This window comes from Bos mutus, chromosome 18 (assembly GCF_027580195.1).
Source record: "Bos mutus isolate GX-2022 chromosome 18, NWIPB_WYAK_1.1, whole genome shotgun sequence".
NCBI classification, from domain to species: domain Eukaryota; kingdom Metazoa; phylum Chordata; class Mammalia; order Artiodactyla; family Bovidae; genus Bos; species Bos mutus.
Window position 1 is genome coordinate 4,970,224 of NC_091634.1, and position 14,503 is coordinate 4,984,726.

Below are 14,503 nucleotides of genomic sequence, written 5' to 3' on the forward strand. Positions count from 1 at the left end.
GGAGGCGGGGCCCCGCTTCCTGCTGATGTGCTGCAGCTGTGCGTGACCAGACCACAGGACCGAGCGGGTGGGGTGCTGAAGGGCGGGAAGGGGCTTCAGGAAGAACGCTCAGTTGGAGCAAAGGCTCCCAACCAGTGCTGACATCGTCAAAAGTTGGCTTGGCACGAAGCAGGCAGGGTCAGTCAGGCAAGGGATAGGGGCTGTGATTATTGGGCTGGGGAGCTCGGCTCTTGCCATTACAGTTTTTGAAACAAATTTGCGTCAGTTACCAGCATTTAAAGTTTGGGGAATAGGAATCTAATAGTACAAACTATTCAGTTCAGCGTGGCAACAGTCGGCTGGAGCCCAATAGGAGCCATCCTCTAAGTTGGGGCATTCATTCATTGATTCAATCACTCCATCATTCGGGATCCTGTTCTACTTGCCAGGCCCTGGCCTGCCTGTCGATGGTGGAGTACCGATTGAGACAGGTAAAGATCCGATACATTTTAGAGGAGAGTCAGGAGGCATCCAGTAACAAATGTGTTGCAGGTGGTGGTGCTGAGGGGGAAAGCAGAGGCAGCAGGGGTTAGGGAGGCTGCTGTGCACGTGGGGGTGTGGAGACGGGCAGGGCCAGGATGCATGGGGGATGAGGAGGTGAGAGATGAGGTTGGAGAGGCAGGGACCAAACAACTCGGGACTAAGACGGCGATTGGGAGCCAGAAGAGGATTTTGAGCGTGGGGCGCACTGGGACACTGGATGTTCAGTCCCTCTGGAGTGAACTCAAGGACAACCTGGAGGCTGGGAGGTCAGAAGTCTGAGTTGGGGCCCCAGGGCGGGAGAGGAGGATTCAGAGGAAGAAACCAAGGAGAGTGGGGACACCTCCTGGATTCCTTTCCTGTTAGGCTGTATCTGGGGTTGAGGGGCAGGGTCTTGGCCCCTGATATCTGGGTAGAGAGGACAGCCGTTTACACCGCCTGCTAAGAGGAGGCTGTTTATAGACTGGGCCGCACATCACAATGCACAGGGCTCTCGAACACAAGCACGTCCCCTGAATTGTCTCTAAAGCCAGTTCTCGGCCAATCCGAGAGCACTCGCTCGGGAGACTCCAGCAAGGACAGGCCTCTTTATCTACCCGGACCGGGTAAGACCACGGCTGGAATAGGTCGGAATAGGTCGGCGATCCCTGGAGGGATCTAATTCCACTGGCGAAGGCAGTCTGCAGAGTCCGATCTCCCGAGGGGCTGCCTCGAAACTTTGAGCGGAGGGGAGGGAAAGGATCAAAAGACTTCCGTTTCTACCTCGTTTTCCATTCTTTTCTTTTGCTTCTTCATCACTGCCTCAAGTTCTGACACATTCTCTTTGTCCTGGAGGAAGGGGTGGAAATCAGGACCGTAGCATCCTCAGCGCCCTCCCCGGCCCGGACCTGGGGACGAGGGTTTCGGCTCACCTCCAGCAGCGAGCGCTGCACCGTGATCTGGCTATACACGCGCGCCCCCTCCTCGGGGCTAAGCGCCCGAAACTTCTCCTTCGGCAGTGAGAATAGCTGAGCGCCACTCAGTTCTCCCAGCGCCGCGATGGTCCTGAGCAGGGGCATTGAGGGCATGGTCAGGCCTGCCGGCCAATCGCAGCTCGAATGTCAGCCCCGCCAACCACGTCACGCCCGCCCCTAGGCCTTTGTCCAATCAGCTGCTGAAAGTTCCTGAATCCTGCTCTATCAACCATAGCGCGAGGTTTCCGTGGTGACTCCAATCGGAGCCTAGGAAAACAGGCCAATCACAGCCTGACATTCATAGTTGCCCTCAGACAAGGCTCCCGTCCTGAACCAATCCCAGGCCCCCGGGTCTGCCACTCCCACTGGGCCATTGGGAGCGCTTCGCCTCTAACGCGCGTATAACCCTAGCCTCCTAGCCGGCAAACGCCACACTCACCCTGAACTGAAGCCCTTGGCCTGTAGCCAGGCGCAGACCTCAGAGGCGCTGGAGTGCGGGCTGAGCTGCGACTCCGGGGCGCGAGGCCCCGGGGCTGCGCGGCTGGGGCCCGTGAGGCCCTGGGCCAGGCGTGCCTGCAGCTCCTCGTTGATACTGAGCATGAGCATCGGGGAGAATTTCTCTACAGGCGGGAAACCAGGAGAAAGGGACGACTCAGGGCGAAGGGCCCAGAGGGTCAGGGACCTCCAGCGTTCACGTGATGGGTGGTCGGGAACCTCCTTTTCAGAGTCTCCTTTTCTCTGCCTGGAAAGCGAGGACAAGGACCGTTCCCTCGAAGGGGTGTCCCCACCACTCACCCTTCTTGCCTGAGTCCAAGTTGTTGAGGTTCTCGCAGCTGTCCCTAGGAGACCGAGCTGAAGCCGGAGCCGGACCCTGGGTCTGCGCTAGTCCTGGAGCCAGGGCTGGTGCTGGTGGCAGAAGGGGTGGGGGCGGAGGGGCCGGGGCCGAGGCTGATGCGGGAGGAGCGGGGGGTGCCAGGCCCGGGGCCGGAGCTGGTGGTGGAGGGGGAACGGCCGTGCTATTGTCCTAGAGAGGGGAACAAGAGGGAAGCACCTGGATCAGAGAGAGGACTGAGTCACAGTCCCTTCTCCTGGAGGTAAATGTCTGAATCCCCATTCACCTCCTCTTTCAGAGATTTTGACCCCTTAACCCCCACGCCCCTTGTTCTCAGGATCTGACCCCCTAATTCCTCTTCCCTCAGGACCCAGGAGTCTGCCCCGGCTCACCAGACTGCGGCCCCCCCGCGGCCCCGGGTGCGGTGTCAGGATATTATAGGGTACGTATCCCTCCTGCCCGCTCTGGTCCTGAACCTTCCACCACTTGCGCTGGTCATCTAGGACCTGGAAGAGGTACAGCGGAGGGTTCAGAGACTGTGTCCGTAGCGAGGGTTGGGTGGACTCCACCCCCTCGCCCCCACCCCTACTCCTCTAACCTCCAGTATGTCCCACTCCTTGACGGACAGCTCGCTGCTGTTGCGCGCCTGGAAGTCATAATTACATAGGACCCACTTTCCCGCCGGCTCCGGCCCCTGGGGCTCAGCTTCTGGTTCCTCGTCTGGGTGACTGAGGAGAAGGGGAAGAGTTGGGGCGTAAGGAGGCAGCCAGCATCACTGTGCTGCGCCTTAGGGGTTGGTGTGAGCTGGAGTTAAAGCCAAGCAGGGGGTCAAGGCTGAGGGGAGGGGGCAGGTTAATACTGTTAACAGAGGTTTGACACTGCAATGCCAGTTTGAATATACTGTGCTCCTTTCATGCTGGGCACCATGCAGTAAGCACATGATATGAGTACTAGCATCAGCTCCGTTTTCTAGATGAGAACATTCGGGCTCAGAGAAATAAAATCACTTTTCCCAGATCATACAGCTAGAGACAGCTGCTATTTATTGAGCATCTGCTATGTACTGGGCTCATGCATAAATGATAAGCATAATAATAACAAGAGTCAACATGTACATAGCACTTACTGTATGCCAGAAACTACTCAAAGTCTGTTATATACACTAGCTGACTTGATACTGAGACAGCCCTTGGTAGAACCATGAGTTTGGACCTCTTAGTTCCTTACTCCTCCCAGAGACCCAATTATTATCTCCATTTTACAGGAGAGAAACCGTGATGTAAAGGTCATAGAGCAAGAAAGAAGTATAATTACACTGGGGACTCGGGCAGGCTGGCCTGAGCTCATGTCCTGAGGAATTCCATTCTATTCGGTGGACCAAACACTTCGTCCAGGTTTTTCCATACTTTTGGGCCAATGCAGTACTTGCACTCACCTGGGCGTGAACCTGAATGCTCCCATGACCCTAAACTCTTTAACTGCTAGCCTATACAACATCACAGACTTCCCATTCTTTCAGGGAGGGATTATAGTTATTTCCAGCTACCCCCACAAAGAACTTAAAGTGCAAAAGCAAAAGAAAAAAAAGAAAGGTGAGTTAAAAGCTGGGGGTGTCAAGATTCAGAAGCGTAGGGAGAAGGGGATCCGCTGGACCAGGCAGCTGGCGGGGAGGTGAGCAGACCTTTAGCTCTGACACCCCAGGAAAAGGCACCTCACCATGAAGCCTACCTGTGCAAGGGAGAAGGGGATCTTCAGGGCCGAGGTGCCCCCGTGTGAGGCTGGCAGCTCCCAGCACGCCGTCTCTGCCGAGACTCTCTGCCCCAGCCCTACCCAGACCCGCTTCTGCTCCTCCACACCTGCTGCTTCTCTCTTCTCATCTCACGTGGCTTCCCTCACACCTGCCCCCGACTTGCTCAGGGAATCCCGGCTCCTCGAGGCCCTTCTTCCCCGGAGACCCAAGAGCCCGCACCCCCACTGCTTGTTGGAACTATGGACCTGCACCCCCAGTCCTTTTCCTCCTCTGGAGACCTAGGAGCCCAGATCTCAAGCTTTAATTTCCTAAACTATTTAACGTTTAAAAGGTCCCAGTCTGACAGCCAGCAGGGACCAAGACAATTGCTTGAGAGCCTTGGGAAAGCGAGGGTCCAGCCTCCGAGTCTTTATCTCTCTTAGGAGCTCGGAAATAGTACCACTTTCTAACTCGCCCAGAAACTTGCTCCTTGGCCCCTGAAGTCGCAAGTCTGCTTCCCTGGCTCTCCCAGGTTCCAAGCACCAGATTGAGCTCTTCTTCAAAACTCAAATGTTCAACTCCCCAGCCTGTTCTCTCCAACACCTAGAACTCTGTCCTCATAGGGACCCAGGAGGGGAGCTTTCCAGGCCCTCGGAAACCAAGCCACCTTCTTCCAGATCTTTGGGGATTCAGGGGTCTCTCTCAGATTTACCCACTCCCAGCACCCTCCTCCCTTGGACCCAGAAACTGGGGCCCTCTCCCTCCCTCCCTCATTCTCCCCCCTCTCCCTGCCCCACCCCTGCCTCATCACCACCTCACCCACCTTCGAAGAACCGGGAAGACAAAAAGAAAAAAGGGGGAGCGGAGTCAGCACTGGGAGCCCTCAGGACGCACCCCACCTGGACCCCACTGACCCAACTCACCCACTGACACTCACCCATTGACAGCGACCTGGGGAGCGCTTTGCTGCAGGACATGAGAACAGTAAGTCAGGTGGGACCCGGCTTGCATCCCCGGGATTTCCGGTCACGCCCCCTACCCCCATGTCATCTGGGGGAGCTTAAGCTTTAGCCTCACCTGCTGGCGCCGCCGCTCGTGCTGTAGCTGTTTCTCCACTGGGTCCTCCCAGGCACGGCCCTGTGGGTCCATGCCTGGGGGCTCCCAGCCGCTGTAGAACTCAGGTCTGTATGGGGGCCCCTCCTCTGGGGGTAGGTCCACCCTGCAACCAAGGCAAGGGCCGAGGGCTCAGGGATCCTGAAGGTTTGACTTCAGACTGTCAGTCACTGTCAGTAACTTCATGAAGTTTTCCCCCTTCCCTTTAGCCTTTTTCTAACCCAACAAATGTAACCTTACCTCCCCCCGCCATTTTTTTAAACCAAGACCTGCCCCTTACTCTAAGCTGCATCCATGACGTCAACTGTATTTGTAAATATCCTGACTACACTCTCTTGAATTTCACCTCTGATTTCAAACTGGGTCTCCCACCCCTCTCCCCTAAGTCCAGCATCTAGCTTTGCACCTGCTCCCATGAAGCTGCCAGCTTCCGAAAAGCTGTGCCCTTTCCAAATCCACAGACCAAACGTTTCCCAAGCCCATCTCTTTGCTATAGCCCTGCTCCATTCCTGGAAGTCTTGCCTTTTATTCCCGTTCGAGCTCTGGTTCAGTCTCTCTCTCTCTCTTTTTTTTTAATCATGCTACAAAAAACCTCACTACCTAACTTTAAGATTTATTTTTGCAACTTTTTTAAACAGAGAAAGCAATACTCTCCTTGGGGAAAGGTGAGGGATTGAGAATACAGGTCCTGTGTGCAAATTATGACCCCAGAACCTGGAGGTGATAGGCCTTCCTAGGAGAGAAACCACTGGGCACTGCCACACCACCAAAGGGGACAGCTGCTGTCTGAGGCTCAGCAGACTGTTTCACACGACACTCAAAGAGTTTCTGGCCTTTCCTCCAATCGGATCGTGACGTTTGTCCTAGTCCCACCAAAACTTCAGTTTCTTTGAAGACACCCTCTAGCTAAGCCCCACAACTACCCTTCTCTCCCAACCCCATCTTTCCAACAGCCACGCCTTTTTCCCAGAGCAGCCCCTAAAACACCCCGCCTCCTGCCTCCTAGCCTGTCCCTCCAATCACCACACTGTCTACCTCCAAGCCCCGCCCCTAAATTACCACGCCTCCTGCCTCCCAGCCCCGCCCCTGAATCACCGCACCTCCTGCCTCCTAGCCCTTTCCCTCCAATCACCACGCCTCTTCTTCCCAGCCCCGCCCCTAAATCACCGCGCCTCACGCCTCCTAGCCCTTTCCCTCCAATCACCACGCCTCTTCTTCCCAGCCCCGCCCCTAAATCACCGCGCCTCACACCTCCCAGTCCATCCCTCCAATCACCACGCCCCACCCAGCCCCGCCCCTTAAATGCCACGCCTCCTGCCCCCCAGCCCTGCCCCTTACCCCGGGTGGGTCCAAGAGTCCCCCAGCGAGGTCCAAAGCATATTTTCACGTTGAGTGACGTTTTCCCGCAGCAGCTTCACAGCCTCCGAAGTCAGATGCGGCCGCCTCACGCCGCTGGCCAACTGCGGGCCGCCCAAGGTGTCTATAATCTGGCAGGGGTGCAGGAGTGGGCAGGCCATCAGACCAGCCTGAAGTGGACTCCTGTGCTGCAGGGCTGAGGCCGGGGGTGTCTCACCATCTGCAGAGGTCCGAACAGGAAGTGCAGCAGCTCCTGGGAGGTGGGGTTGGCGATGTTGCCGCGCAGGCGGGCCTGAGAGCCGGGGGGGTGCTGGTGTTAGTGCGTGGACAGGTGCGACTCGCTATTCCTATCGCCCCCTGAGGCCCCGAGGTGGGTGTGTACTCACCAGCAGGCTGAAGGCGTACTTGATTTTCTGAAGTACGTCGGTGTACTCGGCCCCTGAGGGCGGCTTGGCCCGCAGCGCCAGGAGGCTCTCTGTGGGTAGGAAGTCAGGCGCGGTGACGGGGGACGTGCAGACAGCATCAGGCAGGGTCAAAGAGAGAGACAGAGACCCAGTGAGGTCGTGAGGGGGAGTCATACTGGCAGGGGGTGCAGGGGGAGGCCCGGGGAGAGGGAGGATATTTGGGAGTGGCCCCAGAGGGCCGGGGAGGGGCTGTTCGGGACTGCCGCTGGATGGCGCCCCCTCACCCCCAGCTTCCTGGTGCCGGGTCCTGCGGCTGCGCTCTCGTTGCTCCAGCACACGGGTCGCCTCGGCCGACTTCTGCAGCCTGGATACGAAGCTCTCCACATCGTCGAACACGTGGTTCAGGATGTCCTGGGGGCCAGGGCAGGGGGATGCATGGGACCCCTGAATCCTAGACCCTCATCCCGCCCCGCCCCACGTCCAAAGTCCCACAAACCAAGAGCACTGGGGCACACTCCGGCCAGGCCACGCCCTCCGATGCTTGACCTTGCCCCATCCTGTCACCACCGGCCACATCCCCAGAAGTCTGACCGAGGTCCCAGGACCAAGCCCCACCCCCCTGACAGAAGATTCACACCTGCGGTGAGTCCCACCCCAGGCCCTTGCCCAGCTTCGCTCACCACCTCCCGCTCCGCCTGCAGACTGGCCAGGTCCGGGCCGCGGGGGCCCAGGTCCGGGGAGGCCGGGTCAGAGCTGGGGCAGAACTCCTCCCGGCTCGGCCTCCACGTCTCCTCCGCCTCTGGGATGGGCTCCGCCTGAGGTCGCCCGCGGCCCGCGGCCGGCTGCACTGTGTGGATCGCCGCGCGGAACATTGGGCAATGCGGCAGGGGCGCGGCCTCTGCGACTGGCGAGGGGTGCTGTTGCGGCTGCATTCGCGTGGCCCTGCGGAGGGACAAGGGCAGGCAGGCTGGGAACACCGAGGGGTACAGCGAGCAGAGAATTTCGGGGCTTCAATCTTTCGAATTGTGGTGCTGGAGAAGACTCTTGTGAGTCCCTTGGACAGTAAGGAGATTAAACCAGTCCATCCTAAGGAAATCAATCCAGAATATTCTTTGGAAAGACTGATGCTGAAGCTGAAGCTCCAGTCGTTTGGTCACCTGATGCGAAGAGCCGACTCATTAAAAGAGACCCTGATGTTGGGAAAGATTGAAGGCAGGAGAAGGGGACGACAGAGGGTGAGATGGTTGGATGGCCTCACTGACTCAATGGACGTGAGTTTGAGCAAATTCTGGGAGATAGTGAAGAACAGGGAACCCTGGCGTGCTGCAATCCATGGGGTCGCAAAGAGTTGGGAGGTATAGGCGACTTGGAGAGGGTTTGACTCTAAAACTGGCTCTGCTCTAGGCTAGTGGTATCAACCGATTTCTCGGATGGGGAGACTGAGGCCCAAAGAAGGGAGCCGGCCCTCCAGAGACCTCCCCGTCATCTCCTCTCCCCTCCGCTTACAGTCCAGCCGCTTTACCTGAGCGCCGCCGCCCTGCGCTCCCCGCAGCCCGAGCGGTAGTTGTGCAGAGCTCTCTGGATTTCCTCTCGGATCGACTCCACCTGCCAAGAGCGCAGTCAGGCCACGACCCCGCCCCACCCTACCCCACCCCCTGCCCGCTCAGCGCCGTGCTCCGGGTCGATCCCTCGGCTCAGCCCTAGATCACGGGTAGTCAGCGCCCGCGCACTGCGTCCACGCGCGCCCACGCCCTGGGCTCACGCCCCTGCCCTAAAACTGTCCCTGCCCTCGGCCACTGCCTGCCACCACGGAGGCCCCGTCCGGGTGGTACCTCGCGCCTCGACCACACTCATGCCCACACTAGTTCCGGCTGCTCCCAGGACCCCTCTCTCCGCCTTTGTGTCAGCGCTCTTAGCCTCGGTCTCCGTTCTGCCTGCACCTTCCTTCAGTTCAACCTATCCTCAGCCCCCCACCTCCGTTACAGAATTTCTTTCCAGGCCACGCCCCCTCCTAGGCCCCGACCCCGCCTTTGCCCCAGGCCACGCCCCAAGAGTAGAGGGCCCGCCCCATTGGCGGGAGGGCTTCGGACCCCGCCCCCGGAATCCTCCGGGTGCCGGCCGCGCCCCCGGGCTCTGGCCCCGGGCCCGGCTCGCTCACCCCGACACACCGGCCCTGGAAGAAATGCACGTCGGGCTGCGCGCGCTCCGGCTCCTGGCACACGAGCAGCAGCAGAGGGCGTTTCTGGCCCGGCGGCCTCACCGTGTCGCACCGCACGATGGCGCTCACAGGGTAGGACTCCAGCTCCTCCTGGAGGGGTGGGGCAGCGGGTAAACTGAGGCCTGGAGCCGCGGAGACTCCAGTGACCACGACAGCGGTGCCGGCAGAGGTAGGCGCTGCGCAGGGCAAACCCCTCCTCCCCCCAGGGGTAGGGCTCATAGATGAGCTGCTGCTGCTGCTGCTAAGTCGCTTCAGTCGTGTCCGACTCAGTGCGACCCCATAGACGGCAGCCCACCAGGCTCCCCCGTCCCTGGGATTCTCCAGGCAAGAACATTGGAGTGGGTTGCCATCTCCTTCTCCAATGCATGAAAGTTAAAAGTCAAAGTGAAGTCGCTCAGTCGTGTCCAACTCTTAGCGACCTCATGGACTGCAGCCTACCAGGCTCCTCTGTCCATGGGATTTTCCAGGCAAGAGTACTGGAGTGGGGTGCCATTGCCTTCTCCATAGATGACCTAGTGAGGCTCAAAAAGGGGGCGAAGCCCCTGACGTCCCTAGGGCCAGGCTCTCGGTCCAGCCGTTCCTTCCACCCGCGCGCCCCGGGGCACCTTGGAGACCGGGTCCAGCAGCGTGACGTGGCTGGCAGACACGCTCAGCAGCATGTCCTGAGCCCAGATGCGGCCTTGGCTGTCCATGAGGGCCAGTTTCTGCGAGGCGTCCTCCACCGTGTGTATGGCATCCTCACCCAGGCTGAAGGTTACCAGGTGCTGGCAGGGGCCACGAAGGAAGCAGTGGGTCCCAGGATGAAGCCGGGTGGGCTGAGGATCCCCCTGGGATCGGCCTTCCACCCCACGACTAACCACACCTCCTCTGGGAGGCCTTCTCTGAGCACCTGCTCCACCTCCCCCAGTGCCCTCGCTGTGTCTCCCATCCTAAAGACTAACACTCGGGTCTAGCTCTCCCGCAAGACCCCTTGAAGGCAGGGAATGGTCTGGGTTATATCCGAGTCCTGCTAAGCACCTCTACCCCCATTAGAACACATTTTGCTGCTACTTCTGGACCTTGTCTGACTCCCTACTTAACCGGGATGGCACCTGACTTGTCCCCATGGTCCAAACGTCCAGCACAAGAGCTGGTCCCGAGGAGAAGTTGGCAGGTGAAAGTGGAATTGAGTTCTTCCACCGCAGACCCAAGGCAAGGTAGAAGAAATCCACTTTGCAGAGAAGCAAACTGAGTTCCCCGAGTTAATGCTGCTTGGAGGTGAGCTGCTTTCAACACCCCCATCTCCTCAGGCCTGCCTTTCCTCCCACAAGGCTACTCGCGGCAACAAAGACCCCAGACTCACATTGACTTCATTGGTGGAAAAGTCGGACATAACCTCAATGGAGTAGCGCTTTCTCTGTTCTGCAGGGGTGAAGGGGAATAGCTGCAGGAGACCCAGCCCCCAGCCCCTCCCCCAGACCCGGGAGCCCCAGCCCCCAGCCCCTCCCCCAGACCGGGAGACCCAGCCCCCAGCCCCTCCCCCAGACCCAGGAGCCCCAGCCCCCAGCCCCTCCCCCTAGATCTAGGCGGCCAGCCCCCAGCCCCTCCCCCATCAGACCCAGGATTTGGGTCCTCAGTTACCTCGTCCCTCAGACCTAGTTTCTCTTGGCCTGGGGTTTCTTGGCCCCTAAACTCACCATAGATAGACTTGGCACTCTGTTTGAGAGAAGCTTCTGGGCTGTGAAGGAAAAGAGGGGTGAGAGGGGCTGGGGAACTCTTAGCGGATGGTGGGGGTTCTGATTGCCAGGCAGAGCCTGCGAGAGCAGTGGGGAGCCACGGAGGATTTTGAGCAGCAAGGCAGAGCCAGCGCTGGACTTTAATAAGACAAGCACGGCAGTGGTACTGGGTGTGTGGTCTCCACTGTCACCCAGACCTGGATTTGAATCCCCTATTAGCTCCTGCTTTACCATAAGATCCCGGTCGGGTGGGGGGAGGTGGAGAGACAATCTCTCCTGCCTCAGTTTCTCAGGGGTGAGCTACCCACAGCCTCCATCCGGTAGGGCTGCTGGGTGAATTCAATGAGATGATGCAGTTGGAGCATTTTGCAGACTCTCCTATAGTCGGACAGGACAGCACGCACGCACTCTATCAATGAAGACCACATTCTTACATTATTACGATCATGCAAACTGCTTAACACACAGTTGCTCCAGAAATGGACTTTTTTTTTTTAAGCTGTGCTGTATCACATGGCTTGCAGGATCTCAGTTCCCAGACCAGGGATTGAACCCAGGCCTTGGCAGTGAAAGCACCAAATCCTAACCACAGGCTGTGGCCACTGATGCAAAGAGCCAAGTCATTAGAAAAGACCCTGATGCTGGGAAAGATTGAGGGCAGGAGGAGAAGGGGGCGACAGAGGATGAGATGGTTGGATGGCATCACTGACTCAGTGGACATGAGTTTGAGCAAACTCCAGGAGTTGGTGATGGACAGGGAGGCCTGGTGTGCTGCAGTCCATGGGGTCAAAAAAGAGTCGGACATGACTTAGTGACTGAACAACAGGTATTGGGAGTAGCTGGGAAGTTATCTTCTTCCCCTTCTACCCCCATGGGCCCTTTCCAGCCAAAACCTGTCCTCAACCTCCTCTTCAAGGTCACTTTCTGCTAGAAGAATTCTTGAATCCCATTTGCCCAGATATAATAGAAGCTCAGAGCTTGACTGGGGTCAGGGATGAGAGCCGAAGGATGAGAAACCCTTTCAGTCAAACCTCTGCTCCTCATCCTGCTTTGGTCAGTCAAATCTCCCCACAATTTGATTATCTCTGGGCTGGAGAAATCATTCCTTTACATCTCCCAGACACCTGTTTCCATGCTTCTCTGTCTTTCTCCCTGGTCACTCCAGGAGACTTGACCCTTCATTATAAACAGCCCAGGGCTTCCCAGGTTATCACTTGGTAAAGAACCAGCCTGCCAATGCAGGAGACACAGGAAACACACGTTTGATCTCCTGGGTTGGGAAGATCCCCTGGAGGAGGAAATGGCAACCCACCCCAGTATTCTTGCCTGGAGAATCCCATGGACAGAGGAGCCTGGCGGGCTACAGTTCATGGGGTCACAAAGAGTCAGACAAGACTGAGCATGCACGAACTTGGCACTAGGTCAATGTTTAATAAGATAACAATTGGGAATTCCCTGGCAGTCCACTGGTTAGGACTCAGTGCTTTTACTGCTGGGGCAAGGGTTCAATCCCTGGTCGGGGAACTAAGATCTCACAAGCCACGCAATGTGGCTAAATAAGTTAAAAAAAAAAAAAAATCAGATAACAGCAGCCGCCATAGTGGTTCCTATGAGCTGAGCACCCGCTGTTGGTTAGACAGCCGAGTCTTGCACGTGTGTTATCCTGTCAAGCTCTCGAAATCGCCCGTTTCACAGAGGAGGGACTGAGGCTTGAGGAGGTGATGTCTTTTGTTGGGGCCACACCACTGCTGAAGGCTGGCAATGGGCTTTGAACCCAGGTCTGTCTGATTGGCAGAGGGAGGGAGGCAGCTCAGAGGCTTCCAAGTGTCCAGCCCTGGGCTGCTGTAAATGCCACCTGTGGGTGTGGATGGAGGGTGGGGGCTGGGGGCCTGGCGGACAGGGGTACTTACCCAGAGGTGGTGCTCATGGTGCCGAAAAAGGCGGCTCCTGGCACCCGGAGCCCTGGAAGCCGGCAAAAGGATGAGGGCTGACGTGACCACAGGACCTGAATACCGGCCTCAGCCCCTCCTCCCTCAGACCCAGATTCCAAGCCCCCAGGCCCTTGCCCCTCAGACCAGGAATCTGGGCCTACAGGCCCTCCTCCCTTAGACCAGGAGTCCAGGCCCCCGGCCCCTCCTCCCTTAGACCCGGGGATCCAGACCCCAGGCCCCTCCTCCCTTAGACCCGGGGGACCAGACCCCCGGCCCCTCCTCGCTTAGACCCGGGGGTCCAGGCCCCCGCCCCTCCTCCCTTAGACCCGGGGGTCCAGACCCCTCGCCCCTCCTCCCTTAGACCCGGAGGACCAGACCCCCGGCCCCTTCTCGCTTAGACCCGGGGGTCCAGGCCCCCGCTCCTCCTCCCTTAGACCCGGGGGTCCAGGTCCCCGCCCCTCCTCCCTTAGACCCGGGGATCCAGACCCCCGGCCCCTCTTCCCTTAGACCCGGGGTTCAGACCCCTCGCCCCTCCTCCCTCAGACCCGGGGGTCCAGACCCCTCGCCCCTACTCCCTCAGACCCGGGGGTCCAGGCCCCCGCCCCTCCTCCCTAGGACCGAGATGTCTCCCAGTCCCCCTCACCTGCCGGTCTGTCTCTGACAGGCCGAGGCGCTGCTCTCCCTCCGCCGCGGCCTGTCCTTCCTGTCCCTCCCAGGCCCTCCCCCTCCGCATACCTGAGCGCTCCCTCGGCACAGCCTCCTGGAGCGGCCCTGGGCGGGGCGGGACTCCGGGGCGGCGGCGGGGAGCCGGCACTGTCTCCATCACAACAGGAGAACAGCCCCAGCAATGTGGCGCCAGAAACCCTGCTCCGACTTCCCCTGGTACCTCTGTGAAGCTAATTGCCACTTGTTCATGGTCAATGTGCAGAGTGAGCTTTGAACCTGGGGCCCACCTTTCTAATCCCAGGGCTGAGGTCCATCCGTGCTCCGTGCTCACCTCCTTCTGGGGTTTCTGTCTCCACTGGTGCCCTCAGCCCTCTTCCCTCTTCTTTTGAAAACTTCCCTCGATAATTCCAATGACGATGGTAGATAGCTAAGATTCAGTGCCCAACACGACTCCAAGAGTATCACAAAATTAACAGACTCCTCTGGCATGAAATCTTTTCCCTCTGTGCCACGGTCCCCACGGACTGAGTTGTACACCCACTTCTTCCCCGAACCCAGTGAGGTTCAGTGCTGGGGTGGCTCCATTTCACAGATGAGAAAACTGAGGCTCACAAGGGCTTGGAGACTTGCTCATAGTTATACATGCAGTAGGTGTCTTCCTAGTGTCTTGCTCCCTGCTCTAGTCTCCGTGAACAGATCCGGTAGACGCCTGAGTCAGCTCAAGTCACTCCCCTCTCAAAAGACTTGGGTGGCTCCCTGTTTCTCTGGATAGAAGAGAAGACTTTCTAGTATACTTTCCTTGGCTCTTAGAGCACCCAGGTGCCATTCTGCCTCAGGGCCTTTGCATTTGCTATGCTGTTTTCCTGGAATGCTTTTCTTGTATCCTCAGGGCTTACTCTCCCACCTTCTTCAGGTCTTGGGTTGAATAACATCACATCAAAGAGCCCTGGCTGGCCACCTCTGACCCCTCCCCTCCTTCAGAGTCTCTTCTTCCTAGACCAACACTTACTTTTTCTCCAGATCATTTATCACCCTCTAACACACTATATTGTTTTTCAGCTGCTAAG

At 58.2% G+C, this 14,503-nt stretch overlaps 1 protein-coding gene across 4 annotated transcripts; it reads right to left on the reverse strand.

Annotated features, from left to right (window-relative positions):
• Positions 1 to 401: 401 nt before the first annotated feature.
• EPS8L1 (EPS8 signaling adaptor L1) lies at positions 402 to 13,493 on the reverse strand. 4 transcript variants are annotated; one of them, XM_070387185.1, is made up of 22 exons: positions 13,414 to 13,493; positions 12,750 to 12,801; positions 10,801 to 10,841; positions 10,467 to 10,525; positions 9,730 to 9,888; positions 9,065 to 9,214; positions 8,429 to 8,511; positions 7,587 to 7,848; positions 7,191 to 7,317; positions 6,889 to 6,977; positions 6,720 to 6,794; positions 6,485 to 6,633; positions 5,111 to 5,252; positions 4,971 to 4,999; positions 4,033 to 4,053; positions 2,903 to 3,032; positions 2,697 to 2,810; positions 2,268 to 2,496; positions 1,912 to 2,092; positions 1,431 to 1,563; positions 1,282 to 1,347; positions 402 to 540 (listed from the first exon to the last, which is right to left on the reverse strand). In XM_070387185.1, exons 2-22 carry the CDS (start codon positions 12,764 to 12,766, stop codon positions 418 to 420), a joined length of 2,379 nt encoding a protein of 792 aa, XP_070243286.1. In that variant the 5' UTR covers positions 12,767 to 12,801; positions 13,414 to 13,493; the 3' UTR covers positions 402 to 417. The 4 variants fall into 4 exon arrangements, with proteins under 4 accessions (XP_070243286.1, XP_070243287.1, XP_070243288.1 ...); XM_070387186.1 differs by lacking the exon at positions 4,033 to 4,053; XM_070387187.1 differs by lacking the exon at positions 402 to 540 and having other exon boundaries at positions 959 to 1,347.
• Between the last annotated feature and the right edge of the window lie 1,010 nt (positions 13,494 to 14,503).

Coding starts and splice junctions, on each gene's coding strand:
- EPS8L1 (XM_070387185.1), bottom strand. Junction 4,054..4,970: donor CCCCAGGTCGCTGTCAATGG/GTGAGTGTCAGT, acceptor TCGGCCCTGAAG/ATCCCCTTCTCCCTTGCACA. Junction 1,348..1,430: donor TGCAGCGCTCGCTGCTGGAG/GTGAGCCGAAAC, acceptor CCCTTCCTCCAG/GACAAAGAGAATGTGTCAGA.